Consider the following 14,754-nt stretch of genomic DNA (forward strand, 5'->3'; position numbering starts at 1 on the left):
TAAGCTCCATGCGTATGTCAATCATCTTTGGATAAGAATACTTTCTTTATGATACACCAAAATGATTGCTTATTTTATATATATAAGTAGCTTTGCTTATTTTATATATATAAGTAGTTTTACTTATTTTACATATGTAAATAGTTGTGATTATTTTACTTATACAAGTTCTTTTGATTATTTTACATATATAAGTAGTTTTGATTACTTTACATATATAAATAGTTTTGATTATTTTACATATACATGTATAAGTAGTTTTGATTATTTTACATATATAAGTAGTTTTACTTATTTTACATATGTAAGTAGTTTTGATTATTTTACTTATATAAGTTGTTTTGATTATTTTACATATATAAGTAGTTTTGATTACTTTACATATATAAATAGTTTTGATTATTTTACATATACATGTATAAGTAGTTTTGATTATTTTACACATATAAGTAGTTTTGATTATTTTACATATATAAGTAGTTTTACATATCCCAATATTTCCATTATAAAAGAGTAGTGCATCCCTTTGGTGTGGATTCCTGGGTATTTGTTCCCCCATTCACTCATATTGTGCTAAGTTTGTATATTTGCATCGACCAAAACAGCGAGTTTGACGCCCTGATCCCGTTAGTCGCCTCTTACAACAGGCATGGGTTGCTGAAGACCTATATCCTAACCCGAATTTTATAACGGTACCAGCATCAGTGTCGAAACTTTGCACTGAAAGAATGAAGAAGTTGAAGTCAATAACTCAAATCTGTCTACCTTGATACTACAGCTCATATAATGCCACCTACACATATTGAGAAATGTGGTTAGACAACCTCATCATATTTGAACTATATTAAGATTATATATACTTTTTTAATATCTGCAGAGTTTCACGGGTTTATTCTACAACTCCGATATTTTTACCGCGTTTGTGCGTGCGCGTGCGTGCGTGCGTTCGTGCGTGCGTGCGTGCGTGTGTGTTTTCTAAAAGCCTAGGCAAGTTTATATCAAACTAAACCAAGTCTAGTTTCCTTGATTCCACTTGAAAACAGAAGAGGAAAGATTCTTTTAAAAAAAATAAATGCCTTCGTGGACTTAGTTTTAGTCTATTGCTATACCTATATTGACTTGAATTTAAAGATATGTCAGTATGTATGATTTTGTTACCTAAATGTAAATATAACATGGAATTCACGTTCTTGTCACATGCATATTTCAATAACTTAAAATAGGGTAATCAAATACAAGCGTAGATTTTGTTAAAAAGTAGGGAGCTATTTTCGCCAACAATCATTTAAATTCATACATGCAAAAGAATAGATTCGCGTGATGCGCTCAGCATGAACTGTATAGATAAATACTAAACTTAAAACAACGCTTCCGCATTTAGATCTCCAGTTGGGCTGTGATAGTTACGCTTCCAAGTACATTCACACTGACATTTATAGCCAGCTGTCTTTCAAGTGAAACGATGCATGAATGGGATTCAAAGTTATCTTAACGCCGTAATTGCATACAGTCAACAGCTGTTCCATAGTGAACACGTACGATACTATTCTCTATTTACGCGTCTTAACAACAGCGGTTTCTGAACTGTCTGATCGATAGAAAAGCAGTTGTGCTGTTAATATCCCATACCGGTAATATCACCTCTATCCTCCGCGGTTGTATTCTCGTCGCTGATTGGTTAATTTTTCTCAGTTGATTGTATTGACCAATGAGAATAGCCGTTTGATCTGATCTCCATACGAACTCGCCGGTAGTGCATGCTGCTGTAGCGTGTATGTTGTCTTACCACTGAGAGGAGTAGTCCTAGCGGTTCAAAGGCGGGTGTATAGCGAAAGTACCGGTATTTGGAAGTGAAGTGAAAATACCCAGCCATGTTGGAAGCAGGAGAGCACAATTATTCCTACGTGTTCAACTTCGAACGAGAATGGAACGAACTGACATTTTGGAAGTACATGATAGACCGATGGACCGATAGCTTCACTTATTCGACAATTTATGTACTTATTATATTCGTCGGCCAGTGGTATATGAGTCAACGCCAGCGATTTGATCTACGTCCGTTCTTAGCAATGTGGAGCGGCATCCTCGCTATATTCAGTATCGCTGGAGCGGTTCGAACCCTACCCGAATTATTGTCGGCTGTGAAAAACCATGGTCTTCAGCATTCCGTGTGCGTACCGACATACTTCAAAGGCGTGACCGCGTTTTGGTCATTCATGTTTACCGTATCGAAGGTATACGAACTGGGCGACACTATATTTATCGTTTTACGAAAGCAGCAGTTGATTTTCTTACACTGGTATCATCATATAACCGTCCTTATCTACGTCTGGTACAGTTACACCGACCACACTGCCCCAGGACGCTGGTTCATGGTGATGAATTATATCGTTCATTCCTTGATGTATTCTTACTACGCTCTTCGAGCTATGAGATTCGCAATACCCAAATCAATCAGCATGGTAGTGACCGCTCTACAGCTGGTGCAGATGATTGTAGGGTGTATCATCAATATTTGGATTTACTACATCAAATTGGACGGCCAGTACTGTCAACAGACCTTCGAGAATTTGAGGTACTCGTCAATGATGTATTTTAGTTACTTTGTGTTATTCGCCAATTTCTTTTACAACGCTTATATAGACAAGCGCAATTTAAGAAAAAAGGCTGTATGAAAAGACACGTGTTTTATGTGGACTGTTTAATATTAACAATTAACTTTTGACAAGTGATGCATCGTAATCCTCAGGACTGCAATAGTTTCTATTCTACATTGCTTCATCTGCCCACGTGGTTTGCAAGTCACGAGCCCTTCGGCCAAGATACAAATCTACGCAACTGCTGATAATCTTCCGATCTGGGGTGACCCGAAGTGACCCTGACCTCCGACCCTGAGCGACATTCCACCAGGAGGACCAAGTCTCCAAACGAAAGCGTTAAGTGAAAAGTAGCAAGGGTAAACGGTATACGAGATGTGTTATTAGATTTCGTCAGTGTTATTCACCAACCTGTATAAGATTGTCTTTTCTGGTGACCTTCCATCTTAACATGGGCTAGCAACATCTTGTGTATGCTGAGTGTAAATACACACGTCTTGTGTGTGTTTACATCAGCATGTTTTTGTTGGGATACCTCTTTCTGCAATTACAATTGTATATCTATCTCCTAGATATACTATGTAAATAACGGAATTACGTAAGCGGAATATTGACAATGGTTAGATCATTAAATGAATGTGAAATATCTTGATCAATACGTTGGAATTGTTTAGACGTTTTTTTTGTTATCCCCTTGTTTAAGTGAATCCCATTCTGTTAATTGTTAAGACTCCATGGTATTTGTAAGCTGTGTTATTTAATAGCACATGTTTAATGGAATTTACATGTACAAATGAAAACATTGAAAAATGAAGTTAGCCTAGTAGTGGTTGTGTATACCCGGTGCAAGCTGATGTTGCTACTGACCGATGTTTAACACTTTACTGTTAAAGAGAGTAGTCCAAGTGCGAGGTAGGGGTGTAACACCACAAGGGTTGTGACACTTATGGGTCACCCTATATTTATAGTTTCAGGTTGGTTGATACTTGCCGGTCAGGTAACCCTATATCCCTGACCCTTTTCTGTGAAAACGATGGGTCTCCTATAGACTATATGGGTCGTGTTTCTCAAAAATGTTTTCATGTGTGAGGCAGCCATGTAAGTGGTCATCTGAAGCTCTGACTTTAGTGACAGGGAGAAACATGTTTCGGTTGTAACAGTACATGTGTATCACATTTAGTACATCCATGGAAGACGCATACAATATCTCTCGCATCACGATTTTCATTTATCTGTTAACATCATGATATATTTGTTAATATGTTAACTCCTGTATTATTATTGGATGTGAATAGTAATGTTATACACAGTATTACAAGAGATGGTTCCCTAGGAGGTTGTTAGTCCATTTTGCAGCAGTGTCTCCTTCAGCCAAAAGCATGTATTAATGGTGATCAACTCATTTTAGTATTTAAACTGGGCTTAACAACTCATTTTAGAATTTAGGCTCTGGTTAATACCCAAAGTACATGATAATTTCGTATCAAACTTCATTAGTGGCAAGTTAAGATAACGACCCTGTGTAGAAAATCATATTTGCTAAGAACAAGGTGAAATAGGTCTGTGACATTTGTACCTGTTTCAAACATGTTAGATTGGAAGCAGGGTGTTGGCTTCTTTTCAACAACTCACCAACGTGATATAGTCTGTTTTGACAGTTTGTACTAGGTGTCATTTGAAGTCGTGGTAAATAACAGTTGTCACTGGTGGATCCAGCAATCACGTCCAATCACTGTCTCCTAATGTTCCATCATTACATACGAGATCGATACACAAGATCGATATGCTCGTGATAATAAACTGTTAATAATTTTTCAAGAAATTGATAGAAAGTGTATTGAACGTATTGTGTGGGTACTAATCACACTGCTTTGGCATATACTAATGGTTAAACACTTAGCATGGAATATGTTACAATGAATGAAAACTGCATCTCATTCACAGCTGAATCTTTTCTTTCAATTCCTGTATACAAGTAATGCTGCATGTATAATTTGCGCAATCTTTCAATCCATATATTGATTTCTGAAATTTCCAATCAATGACAACCAGTACATATATCCATTTAGCTCCATTGTTCTTTTAGAAAAGCACTAGGAATCCATTATCCGGATTTCATGAATTCCAGTCGAATGATTTCCATAGAAGTGCACTAGTCTTAACAAAACAATTGTTGATGCCAGTGCACCACTGAATGGCATGTATTCCCTGCAGTGCTATTGCAATGTTCTGTAAGGAAGCAAGCCTGAGGGCTATCGATTAGATATTGACGTAGACTTCGCCTCGTCTCAGAGAGTTTTGCCAGTATATATACCTCGAGCATGTAATGAACGTCCATGCCGGGAAGCTAAACCCGGTGGCCTAATGTGCAATGTCTGAATTTATCCGTCATTCTTTTTCTGAATCAACATGCCAGTGTGTACATACGTTTAATTGCTATGTCAATTTGTTCCATGGAAACTAGGCTTCGTGCACAGTAAGTTGCAAATGTGTATACTGATCATGTATAGATAGCAATGGGTGTTGACAAAGATCTCATTTGGACTAGTGAAGTTCACAGAACACAAACGTCGCCATTGGACTCGTCTTTAAAGGTAGCTTTACTTAAGTCGTATTGCAATCAACAGTACTATGTACTGAGGTGGCATTTATGTTCGTTGCAATTCGTGTAGATGTATGACTTCTGGGTATCACGAAATCAACAACCATGTACATTGTTTCCGTCTGTATTATGTGTATTTCCGAAATCCACACCTTATAGTAACAAGCACCTGTCGTGTATGCCTAGCAACACTGTAATTATACTGTCCTCATGTCGATTGTATGTACATTCGTATGCATCGACGGGATAGGCATAATGTCTTACCTCTAACTGCGTTAGATATGTACAACATAGTTACATAAGATATAACGCTTTATATGTAAATGCATGCAACGGCTGAAAATGATAATATGATCACTTAACTACAAGCTTACAGCAACAGTCGAATTAGGTCCACGTTCCTAAAGATACAAGGCAGACTTGACGATATCATTCTTTATTTATTAGTCAACAACTTCTCCATGCCCCAAACGATTCATTGCTTCGCTTGTAGACTTGGTAAATATTTTACAGCGCTGGCTTCGTCTGAAGACTGTACAGGTCGATTGTCTGACTCGTAGAAAAACCCCGTGTGTGTTGTTAAACCTATGAATTATGAATGTTTTGAAGTGAAGAAGTGTTGTTTTTGTTTTAAGATATATGATTTATATTTTAAGTAGTTTACCAGTTATTTTTAATTTGTTATGTATTGGGAGAGTAGGAACAAAGTTTACTCGGATCCAGAGGGGTGGTGTTAGTGGGTGTGCCCCCCCCCCCCCCCTCCCTTAACACACACACACACACACACACACACACACACACACCTCGAACAACACGATCACCAAACGCAAATGTCAAGCTGATTGACTTCATCTATGTTAAGTGCACTCCACCCGTGTCCTTGAGTGTTCGAATATGAGGAATAGTCTGGACCTGTCACCTGGTTACAGCTGTTAGCGTGGTAAGGCGGCATATATGAGTGCTTATACTGTATAGTTGTCCGAACAAGCGGAGTAGCCCCAACCACACATCCATTTAGGCTTCACAGGCTGTTTGTTTCGATCCCGACTTTATTATTTAACTTTAAAATCAAATGCATGTGCGGTCGGATAAACCGTATAGGATAGACAATCAATATTGGCTTCGCCCACGCGTTCTGCCGCCGTTTCGATCTCCTCTGACAAACAGTCTGCAGTCATCTTGGTGGGGTATCCTTAGGCAAAGGTCAGTCCGACTAAGGGCACTCGCCTACCCGTCACCACGTGACTTGGGGCCATCCGTTTATCGCAAGTACGTCAACCCATATACCATCGATATTAATCAGTACTGTGTCACTGGGCCAGTGGACCGATAAGTACAGAATGAGGGTAATCCCTATGTAGTTCATACACTCGGTGGGTCGGCGTCACCTTAGCAGCGACACCTCATTTGATCTTTGCCCCAATTTAATGCTTGGGTATTGTAGCAGACAAGTACATTGTATTGATAAACGGACCGACTAAGTCTTGACTTAAGGTCGTGTGTGCAAGGTACTCTCGGGATGTATTGTGACTTTGTTGGTTGTGACAAGCTGGCTGAGCTTATGTAATGATTAAAGATTTATCCTTGTCGGAAGCATCGTTTCCAGACACACAGTTTTCGCTCAAAGACCAATCAAGGGATTCCAATTATCTGTATACGTCGCTTTTCGTTTACCAAGATGCGCGATCAAAGAATGAGGTACCATCTTCCCTCTGGATTCGGCACTAGTTTGAAAATTTTCGAAGCACGGCACTGCGTCCCGGCAAACAATACAGTGTGGCTCCGTATCTAGCTAATAAATAGCTGCAGAGGTCGGTTTTTAAGTTCAACACGTTACCGTCGTCACGAGAATTGTAAATCTGTAATTTCTAAAATTATCTTCGCGGTCCAGGCATTATATTTCATGTTGGAAACCTTACTTGACGTATATTCTCGTCCGCGTCCATTAAACCTGAATAGCCCTCGCAGTTTTGATGTCACGTTACCACAACCCTTAAACTTGTATATATGCAAGAAACCTATTCGTCTATTATCGGAGCTAATGCATCTGTGGTTGTAAAACCGTAATACATTGGCTCAAAGCATGCAAGTTAATTTTCCCTATTGATGAACAGTTAGTCTTCAAAGTATGGACCCTGCTGTCAAGGTGTTTTCTCGCGGGCAAGACCTTTAAGCGAACATACCCTCCATCAATTCTCCGTTTTAGTTCGACCAGCTTGCCTACATCCATCCACCTGTGCTGTTGCCCATTGAGATGTGTGCTGGAAGTGCATTCATGGCCAGACGCGCCACAGAAACATGTCACATCGATCGTACCAATTTTGTCCTGGCGGTTAAATTGTATTGTCACTCGATTCCTCTTCGTTGATGTAGATGCGCATCGGGTAAGTCGGTTCCATTGACCGTGGTTTCTAATTAGTGCGATTCAACTTGCCCTTTCATGTGTTGGAACCAACTCCCGCCCCACCAGTTGAGGTGATAATGACGGACTTAACAATCGATTGCCTCCCGTGTTGATTCTGCACGTGTGAAGGTTCTGTCGACAAACTGCATGTAAATCTATACTGGTTGATGTAACTTATCTGCCTTCGCGGCTATTTGGGTCATGACGCCGTATAGTTACTTACCGACTGAGTGAGTGAGTATTGTTTTACGCCGCTTTTTCCGCAATATTCCAGCAATATCACGGCGGGGGACACCAGAAATGGGCTTCACACATTGTACCCATTTTTTTTACCTCAACACCTTTCACTTTTTATTTTTCCTGCCTCTTTGCATATTGATTAACTGAGGATATCCGTACACCAAGACAGTGTATTGGCCTAGACGTACCCAAAAGTTGTCTGTCTCTGTCCCAGAACCATGTTATTGTCCCTTCCGCCCAGCCCTAACTGTAATGCGACAGCCATCAATTAAGCAAGTCTAGATATTCCACAGGTTTCACTGGGGCTCCTTTTCAATTAAATGTATTTGCTTATTTCTATCGAAATTAATCGTTTTCAGACACTAACGCTAGTCTATCCCCTTTAGGTTCATGTAGCTTATTTCTAGTTTAGAACATTTCTGTGGTATGTGTAGTCGATTATGACCAGAGATCAATGCGCGTCACCTCAAGTTACTGCCCGTTTCTGGAGTCATGTGCAATTGGTATATGGTCCCTAGAAACGGGCAGTAACTTCAGCAGAGCTGTCATTACCCATACGCTCATTTGAAAACTGACACCGGTTCTATCTGTTTCTAAACACAATGTGTCGTTATGGGTAGTTTATATTACAGCTGTTGAGTCCGGACACGCATGGTACTAATTTAAATAATCGCCTTTAAACATATTGTAAATCTATCTTGATAATGCATAAGCCTACTGTGGTAGGATGAAACCGGTCACGCTTGAGGGACAGACAGCAATGCACTCTTTCAAACATTTCCAAGATGTCGCACAGGCCACAACTCGTAGGGTTGACCTCGCGACTGAATGTTCCGGGCCTTGGTTACCGCAGCAGTCCAATCACTCGATAGGTGTCCTTGCTCTACATTTGAACATGCTTTTATTTTGGCCGAGCGAAACGTATCCACTCACAACATACCTCAATACACATAAGCGTATTGAGGACCCTAGTAACCGAGCGCCTGAATTACAGCCAAGTGGACTGACGGGTTCAGGGTTGGGTCTTCTGCGACCTACATGTACTCTACGAATGAGTAGCTGTGCAGTCAGGTGGCGTACCCGCCCAGCAATATCAATCGTGCTATCTACGGCTACTGTATCAAAAAACGTGAGATTTGTGATATAGGCGGTTAGTCGGTGATATGTTAGCTGACAGTTCGAGCATTTTATGGATACTATATTTCATGTTTTCGTTGACTTGGTTGTTTGGACAAACACGCTCTTGTTTATTTTTACGATTTTGAAGCGTGGTCATTTTGTGCACTCCCATAACGCAGACGTCACATGAAGCAGACATTTTAAAAGTAACAAAATATAGCGTTCGGTGCATCGCTGATGTGCTGCCTTGATAGTCACAAATAAGTAAAGCTAGATATGATAATGGACATATTTGTTACACATAATAACTATTAACATATACTTACATCATGTTGAAACCCACCCCGTTCCCCCCAACCCCGTAGTCTTAAGATAATTTCACCTTTGTTGTCATCGTAACGATCTGAATGTATCGAATGGGGACTTGGGTATGGTTTCAGCTTTATTAAACGGTTACTTGTTATGAGTGCATCAAGAAAATATAAAAGTTAACTTCCGAGAGGCATGATTCAGATTTTCATTCGATTTAAGTATACATTTGACATGTTATACGAATCAGTTTTCTGTATCTTGGAAAGATACAAAATATCCCTATTGAAAGTGAGTATTATGTGAGAATATCCAACTATCTGTCACTGACAGAGCTAAATGGGATAATGTTTTCGAACATCGTTCTCATCTTTTGTCTGGTGCGTGAATCAACTGGGTGCACACGTACCAGGTGGTTTCTAGCGATAAGATCAAAGGTGCTTCATCATCTGAATAGCTTGCGCCATCTCATCATGTCTTTTGATCGTCTCGAAATACAGCTAAGTGATAGGAAGATTGCAATTATTCTCCACCAGTGTTCTAGTAAAGGAAAAGCCTACACCTTCCATTTTTACTTCTTTTTTTTGCTACCAATATGCACGACGCTATCGGTGAAGTCAAATTGGAATGGATTCTTTTGATGAATAAAACAAGTACTAAATTAATATCACAGACGTGTTACATGATCAACCCATGATGTGTAACAGGCGTTTGTAGTGCGATTACTGCTAGGTGAAACTTCTTCCAAGTTATGAATTAAAAAGATATTATTTTTGTCGTCCAGGTTACTAGTATGCCTGTATACAACCTGTGAACGTCGTCTTGTATTATCTCTTTGTATCTGTGGACCTAGAAGCCCTTTTGAACACTCAGCATTGTTTACTCATTAGAAGTCGGAACATGGATCGATGTCGTTAATGCCTTTACATTTTAGCTTATTAATTTACCTGTCAATGATGTACAAGTTTTACATAAAGTAGACTAAACATACTATATTTGTTTGAACTTTTGAACCGGTTTTCCCAATTTTCTTATATGGTGTATGCGGTAGGATACGTCGCACCAGAGACGTATATAGATGTATATAGGCCCATCTTCGGTCGCACAAATCACCTGGCATTATAATCACTTGTAACAGCCACGCTTTTCGATATCCGCATTCGTTTTATATGCATGTCGTAACAGTGTGTTGTTGTGCATAGTGTTTACTTAAGTTCCAATTAAGTCAATTGTTTTGTGATAAAATTATAGTCCTCCCGTCTCAAAATCAGTCACACTTGGAAAGTGTGATTAGAGTTATCCGCCCCTTTGATTTTTTTCAATGCAAATTTGCCAATGTATTAAAATGGTCGGGGGTGCGTGGAAACTACAGGCTGTATATTTTGGGGGGACAGTTTTTATAGTTTGCGTAGTTTGTTGTGAGCATGGCCTACCAAAGGTTGTACCCTGGTAATAAAGATTGTGCTTTTGTTCCCGCCAGGTTGTCGTGCAGGGTCATGACCACATTTCACTGTATCACATACATGTATCAGGTGCTATTTGCAAATGCACTTGCAACAGCGGATCCAGCATTTTTAAAGGGAGGAGTCCAAAATATCAAAGTCCTCTCTGAGATAATTCTACTGCCTACAACATACTAAATTTGGTTTTCAAAAGGAGGGGGTGGGGGGAAGGGGTCCGGACCCCCTGGAACCCCTACCCACCCACATTTGGATCCTATGATTTGGCTGCTTGCATTGTATCTCTATATATAGATAGGTAATTAAGGCACATTGTGCATCTGTGTTGGGACCAAACCATTGATTGTAGTTGGTTCTGTTTGACGATTCTATTTCATGTATAGTTGTCATATTTTTAAACAAGATTCCAAATACTTCCAAAATCAGGGAAGTGAAATGTCAGAGATTTCACGATGTCGATCTGCCTGAAATTGCTGCAATGTATACATGCTGGCTATTTATAGATTAACCAACAACACCTCGTATCTTTGTTATTATGCGTGCGGTAATCATTATCTGTAACTGTGTAAGATAACTGTATCTTGTGTACACCGGAACCTCGTTAATCCGAACAAATCGGGCTTGACCACACCTTGAGGGTTATGTATTTTTAAATCTAATATTACTATGATGGAAATGGAAACTAGTTATTCATCACCCGGAATGGAAAGTATCCAGTTTGTGAAGGTTCAGAGTCGCGAGGTTCACTGGTTTATCTGTAACGTGTTTTTGCATGCAAGGTGCATCCCTGTGTTATTCATAATCCTCTTCCTCGAAGCGATCTGGCGCTATATCGAGGGAGAGGAGGGATTATACTGAGAAGATGAGCGAGTATTTTCCACTGTTTGTCCATTCATCGCTGTATTTTGATTGCAGATTTATTTTCACAATGTTTATGTATCATTATCTTGTCTGCTGCCGGTGCAAGCTGTTGAAGTGTATGTACGGAATATTGTGCATAGGAACTCGTTTGATTTTTACATGGTAGCACGAAGTCTGGCGTGTAAATTATGAATGTGATGTTTCATTTGCAGTGCGAATTTGTTCTCATATTCGAGTTACACTGGCCTTGTGGTAATGAAGTGAGAATAAATTATTGCTTTTCTATGAATTATTTGTTTGTTGTTTGTTTTACCCGGGGACATTATGTACGACGAATGTGCCGTACGGGCACAGTTAATAACGATGTCGAACGTGGAGACTGATAACGGTGAATGTGTCGACTCGGCACTGATCTGTCCTTTGTTGGTAAACATGTCAGAAGGTTGCAAAGAGAATTGAGAAGTTTCGGGACAGAACTACTATGTACAAAACGGTCTACATGTCACAAATGTTGATAATGTTATCCCAAATATACCATTTGTTACATTTGACTACTTTCTAAATGGCATCATGTGTTACCTGGTCATAAAACACATTGTAGTCACATGTGAGCAATATAACGGTACACAGGGCTCACATTACGTAATGTAATCGATGGACCTCCTAACGGTTGCTAAAAACAAACTGTCCAGCTTAAAAGCAGGTGAAATATACGAACTATGCAATGTTAACTAAATACACACCGCCTAACAAAGATATGTAGGTCATATCAATTTGCCCACTGGGTTGTTTGTGAATGAAAGATATCCTGGAGTGACTGACGTATTAAGAGAATATTGCGTTTTGGTGATCCGACAGCATGTTTCCGTTGAATGTCGTTCGTTCCAAACGTAGACCGAATGCATTGTGTACTCACATCATCATTAAACAAATGTTACATACTTTTTTTCATTTAAAAATAAACCCTATAACACTATTATCTAGCATGGCCGGTCCCAAAGTGCACTGTGTTTTTTCTCTTCAATGAAATGAATTTATCTATTGCCATGGAGGTCAAAGCGGTCAAAGGTTCTGGAACCCATGCCAGGCCAGGCATCGACCATCACACACAATATGGACATCTTAATTGCTTTGTTAATAATGATTCTCAGCTCCCTGTGATAATCGGCTATCATCAACTTATGACTGACTGACTGACTTTTCCTTTCATATCCTGGTCTGGATGTGATCCCGAGTGTGTCTGCAACATGTGAACATGCCCGTCCCTATACCGCTCATCCGGTGATCTCAGCGTCTGACGTGTAATCTCTGTCTGCTGAGCTCGATGTCCAGCCCGCGACTTGTGGTAAGCACGGTTGTCGGTGAACATTAAACAAATCTTCTCTCCACGTGAGGTTGTTTGATGTCCGGGAACATCATTATCTATTGATTATAACATTAAAATAATACCAGGCACAGGATTACCGTGTGTTTATGTACCATCTATAGTTAGGTAATCCAAGTTGGAATTCCGGGTTATCATGACAAAATACGAAGCGCAGGAGTGCTGGTGGGGACAATTTACGCAAGCATATCACGTGTATTTGGCAATACATATGTTGGCACATGATACCGGTCAAGAATGGGTCCCCAGTAACGATGGCAACGAAATGGATCGGATGGTCAGGATCGGGGACGTTGCTCATGATATCAATCACGTGTTGCATGGTCCAAACTCAGCTATTTACAGGCCGTCGTCATACAGCTGTAATATTACTGACTGATGGGTCAAAATACGAGCAAACACAAAGAAAACCTAGCAAGTAGACCTGAAGATCGCATTGCAGATGAAAAACGGTATGGCGACTTGCTACTGAAATTATATGAGGCTTATTCACGTTGGGTTATACCGGTGGGTGATTGGATGTAGATCGGGGTTACACTGGTGGATGGGTGTAAGTCGGGTTACACTGATGAATGAGTGTAGGTCGGGCTACACTGATGAATGAGTGTAAGTCGGGTTACACTGATGGATGAGTGTAGGTCGGGTTACACTGATGGATGAGTGTAGGTCGGGCTACACTGATGAATGAGTGTAAGTCGGGTTACACTGATGGATGAGTGTAGGTCGGGTTACACTGATGAATGAGTGTAGGTCGGGTTACACTGATGGATGAGTGAAAGTCGGGCTACACTGATGAATGAGTGTAAGTAGGGCAACACTGATGAATGCGTGTAGGTCGGGCTACACTGATGAATGCGTGTAAGTCGGGCTACACTGATGAATGAGTGTAAGTCGGGTTACACTGATGGATGAGTGTAAGTCGGGCTACACTGATGAATGAGTGTAGGTCTGGCTACACTAATGAATGAGTGTAGGTCGGGCTACACTGATGGATGAGTGTAAGTCGGGCTACTCTGATGGATGCGTGTAAGTCAGGCTACACTGATAGATGAGTGAAAGTCGGGTTACACTAATGGATGCGTGTAAGTCGGGCTACACTGATGAATGAGTGTAAGTCGGATTACACTGATGGATGAGTTTAAGTCGGGCTACACTGATGAATGCGTCTAAGTCGGGCTACACTTATGAATGAGTGTAAGTCGGGTTACACTGATGGATTAGTGTAAGTCGGGCTACACTGATGGCTGAGTGAAAGTCGAGTTACACCAATGGATGAGTGTAAGTCGGGCTACACTGATGGATGAGTGTAAGTCGGATTACACTGATGGATGAGTGTAAGTCGGGCTACACTTATGAATGAGTGTAAGTCGGGTTACACTGATGAATGAGTGTAAGTCGGGCTACACTGATGAATGATTGTAGGTCGGGCTACACTGATGAATGAGTGTAAGTCGGGCTACACTGATGAATGCGTGTAAGTCGACCTACACTGATGGATGAGTGAAAGTCGAGTTACACTAATGGATGAGTGTAAGTCGGGCTACACTGATGGATGAGTGTAAGTCGGGCTACACTGATGAATGAGTGTAAGTCGGCCTACACTGATGGATGAGTGAAAGTCGAGTTACACTAATGGATGCGTGTAGGTCGGGCTACACTGATGAATGAGTGTAAGTCGGGCTACACTGATGGATGAGTGTAAGTCGAGTTACACTGATGGACGAGTGTAAGTCGGGCTACACTGATGGATGAGTGTAGGTCGGGCTACACTGATGGAT

General features: G+C 40.4%; 1 protein-coding gene across 1 annotated transcript; it reads left to right on the top strand.

The window, feature by feature from the left end:
• Positions 1-1,781: 1,781 nt before the first annotated feature.
• LOC139468432 (very long chain fatty acid elongase 6-like) lies at positions 1,782-11,851 on the top strand. Its single transcript, XM_071250392.1, has one exon. The coding sequence runs from the start codon at positions 1,872-1,874 to the stop codon at positions 2,673-2,675; it is 804 nt and encodes a 267-aa protein (XP_071106493.1). The 5' UTR covers positions 1,782-1,871; the 3' UTR covers positions 2,676-11,851.
• Positions 11,852-14,754: the final 2,903 nt, after the last annotated feature.

This window comes from Haliotis cracherodii, unplaced genomic scaffold, assembly GCF_022045235.1.
Source record: "Haliotis cracherodii isolate W230 unplaced genomic scaffold, xgHalCrac1.p SCAF_2, whole genome shotgun sequence".
Taxonomy (NCBI): domain Eukaryota; kingdom Metazoa; phylum Mollusca; class Gastropoda; order Lepetellida; family Haliotidae; genus Haliotis; species Haliotis cracherodii.

Excerpts from the sequence above, each read along its gene's own strand:
- LOC139468432 (XM_071250392.1), top strand. The coding sequence starts at position 1,872 with ATGTTGGAAGCAGGAGAGCACAATTATTCCTACGTGTTCAACTTCGAA.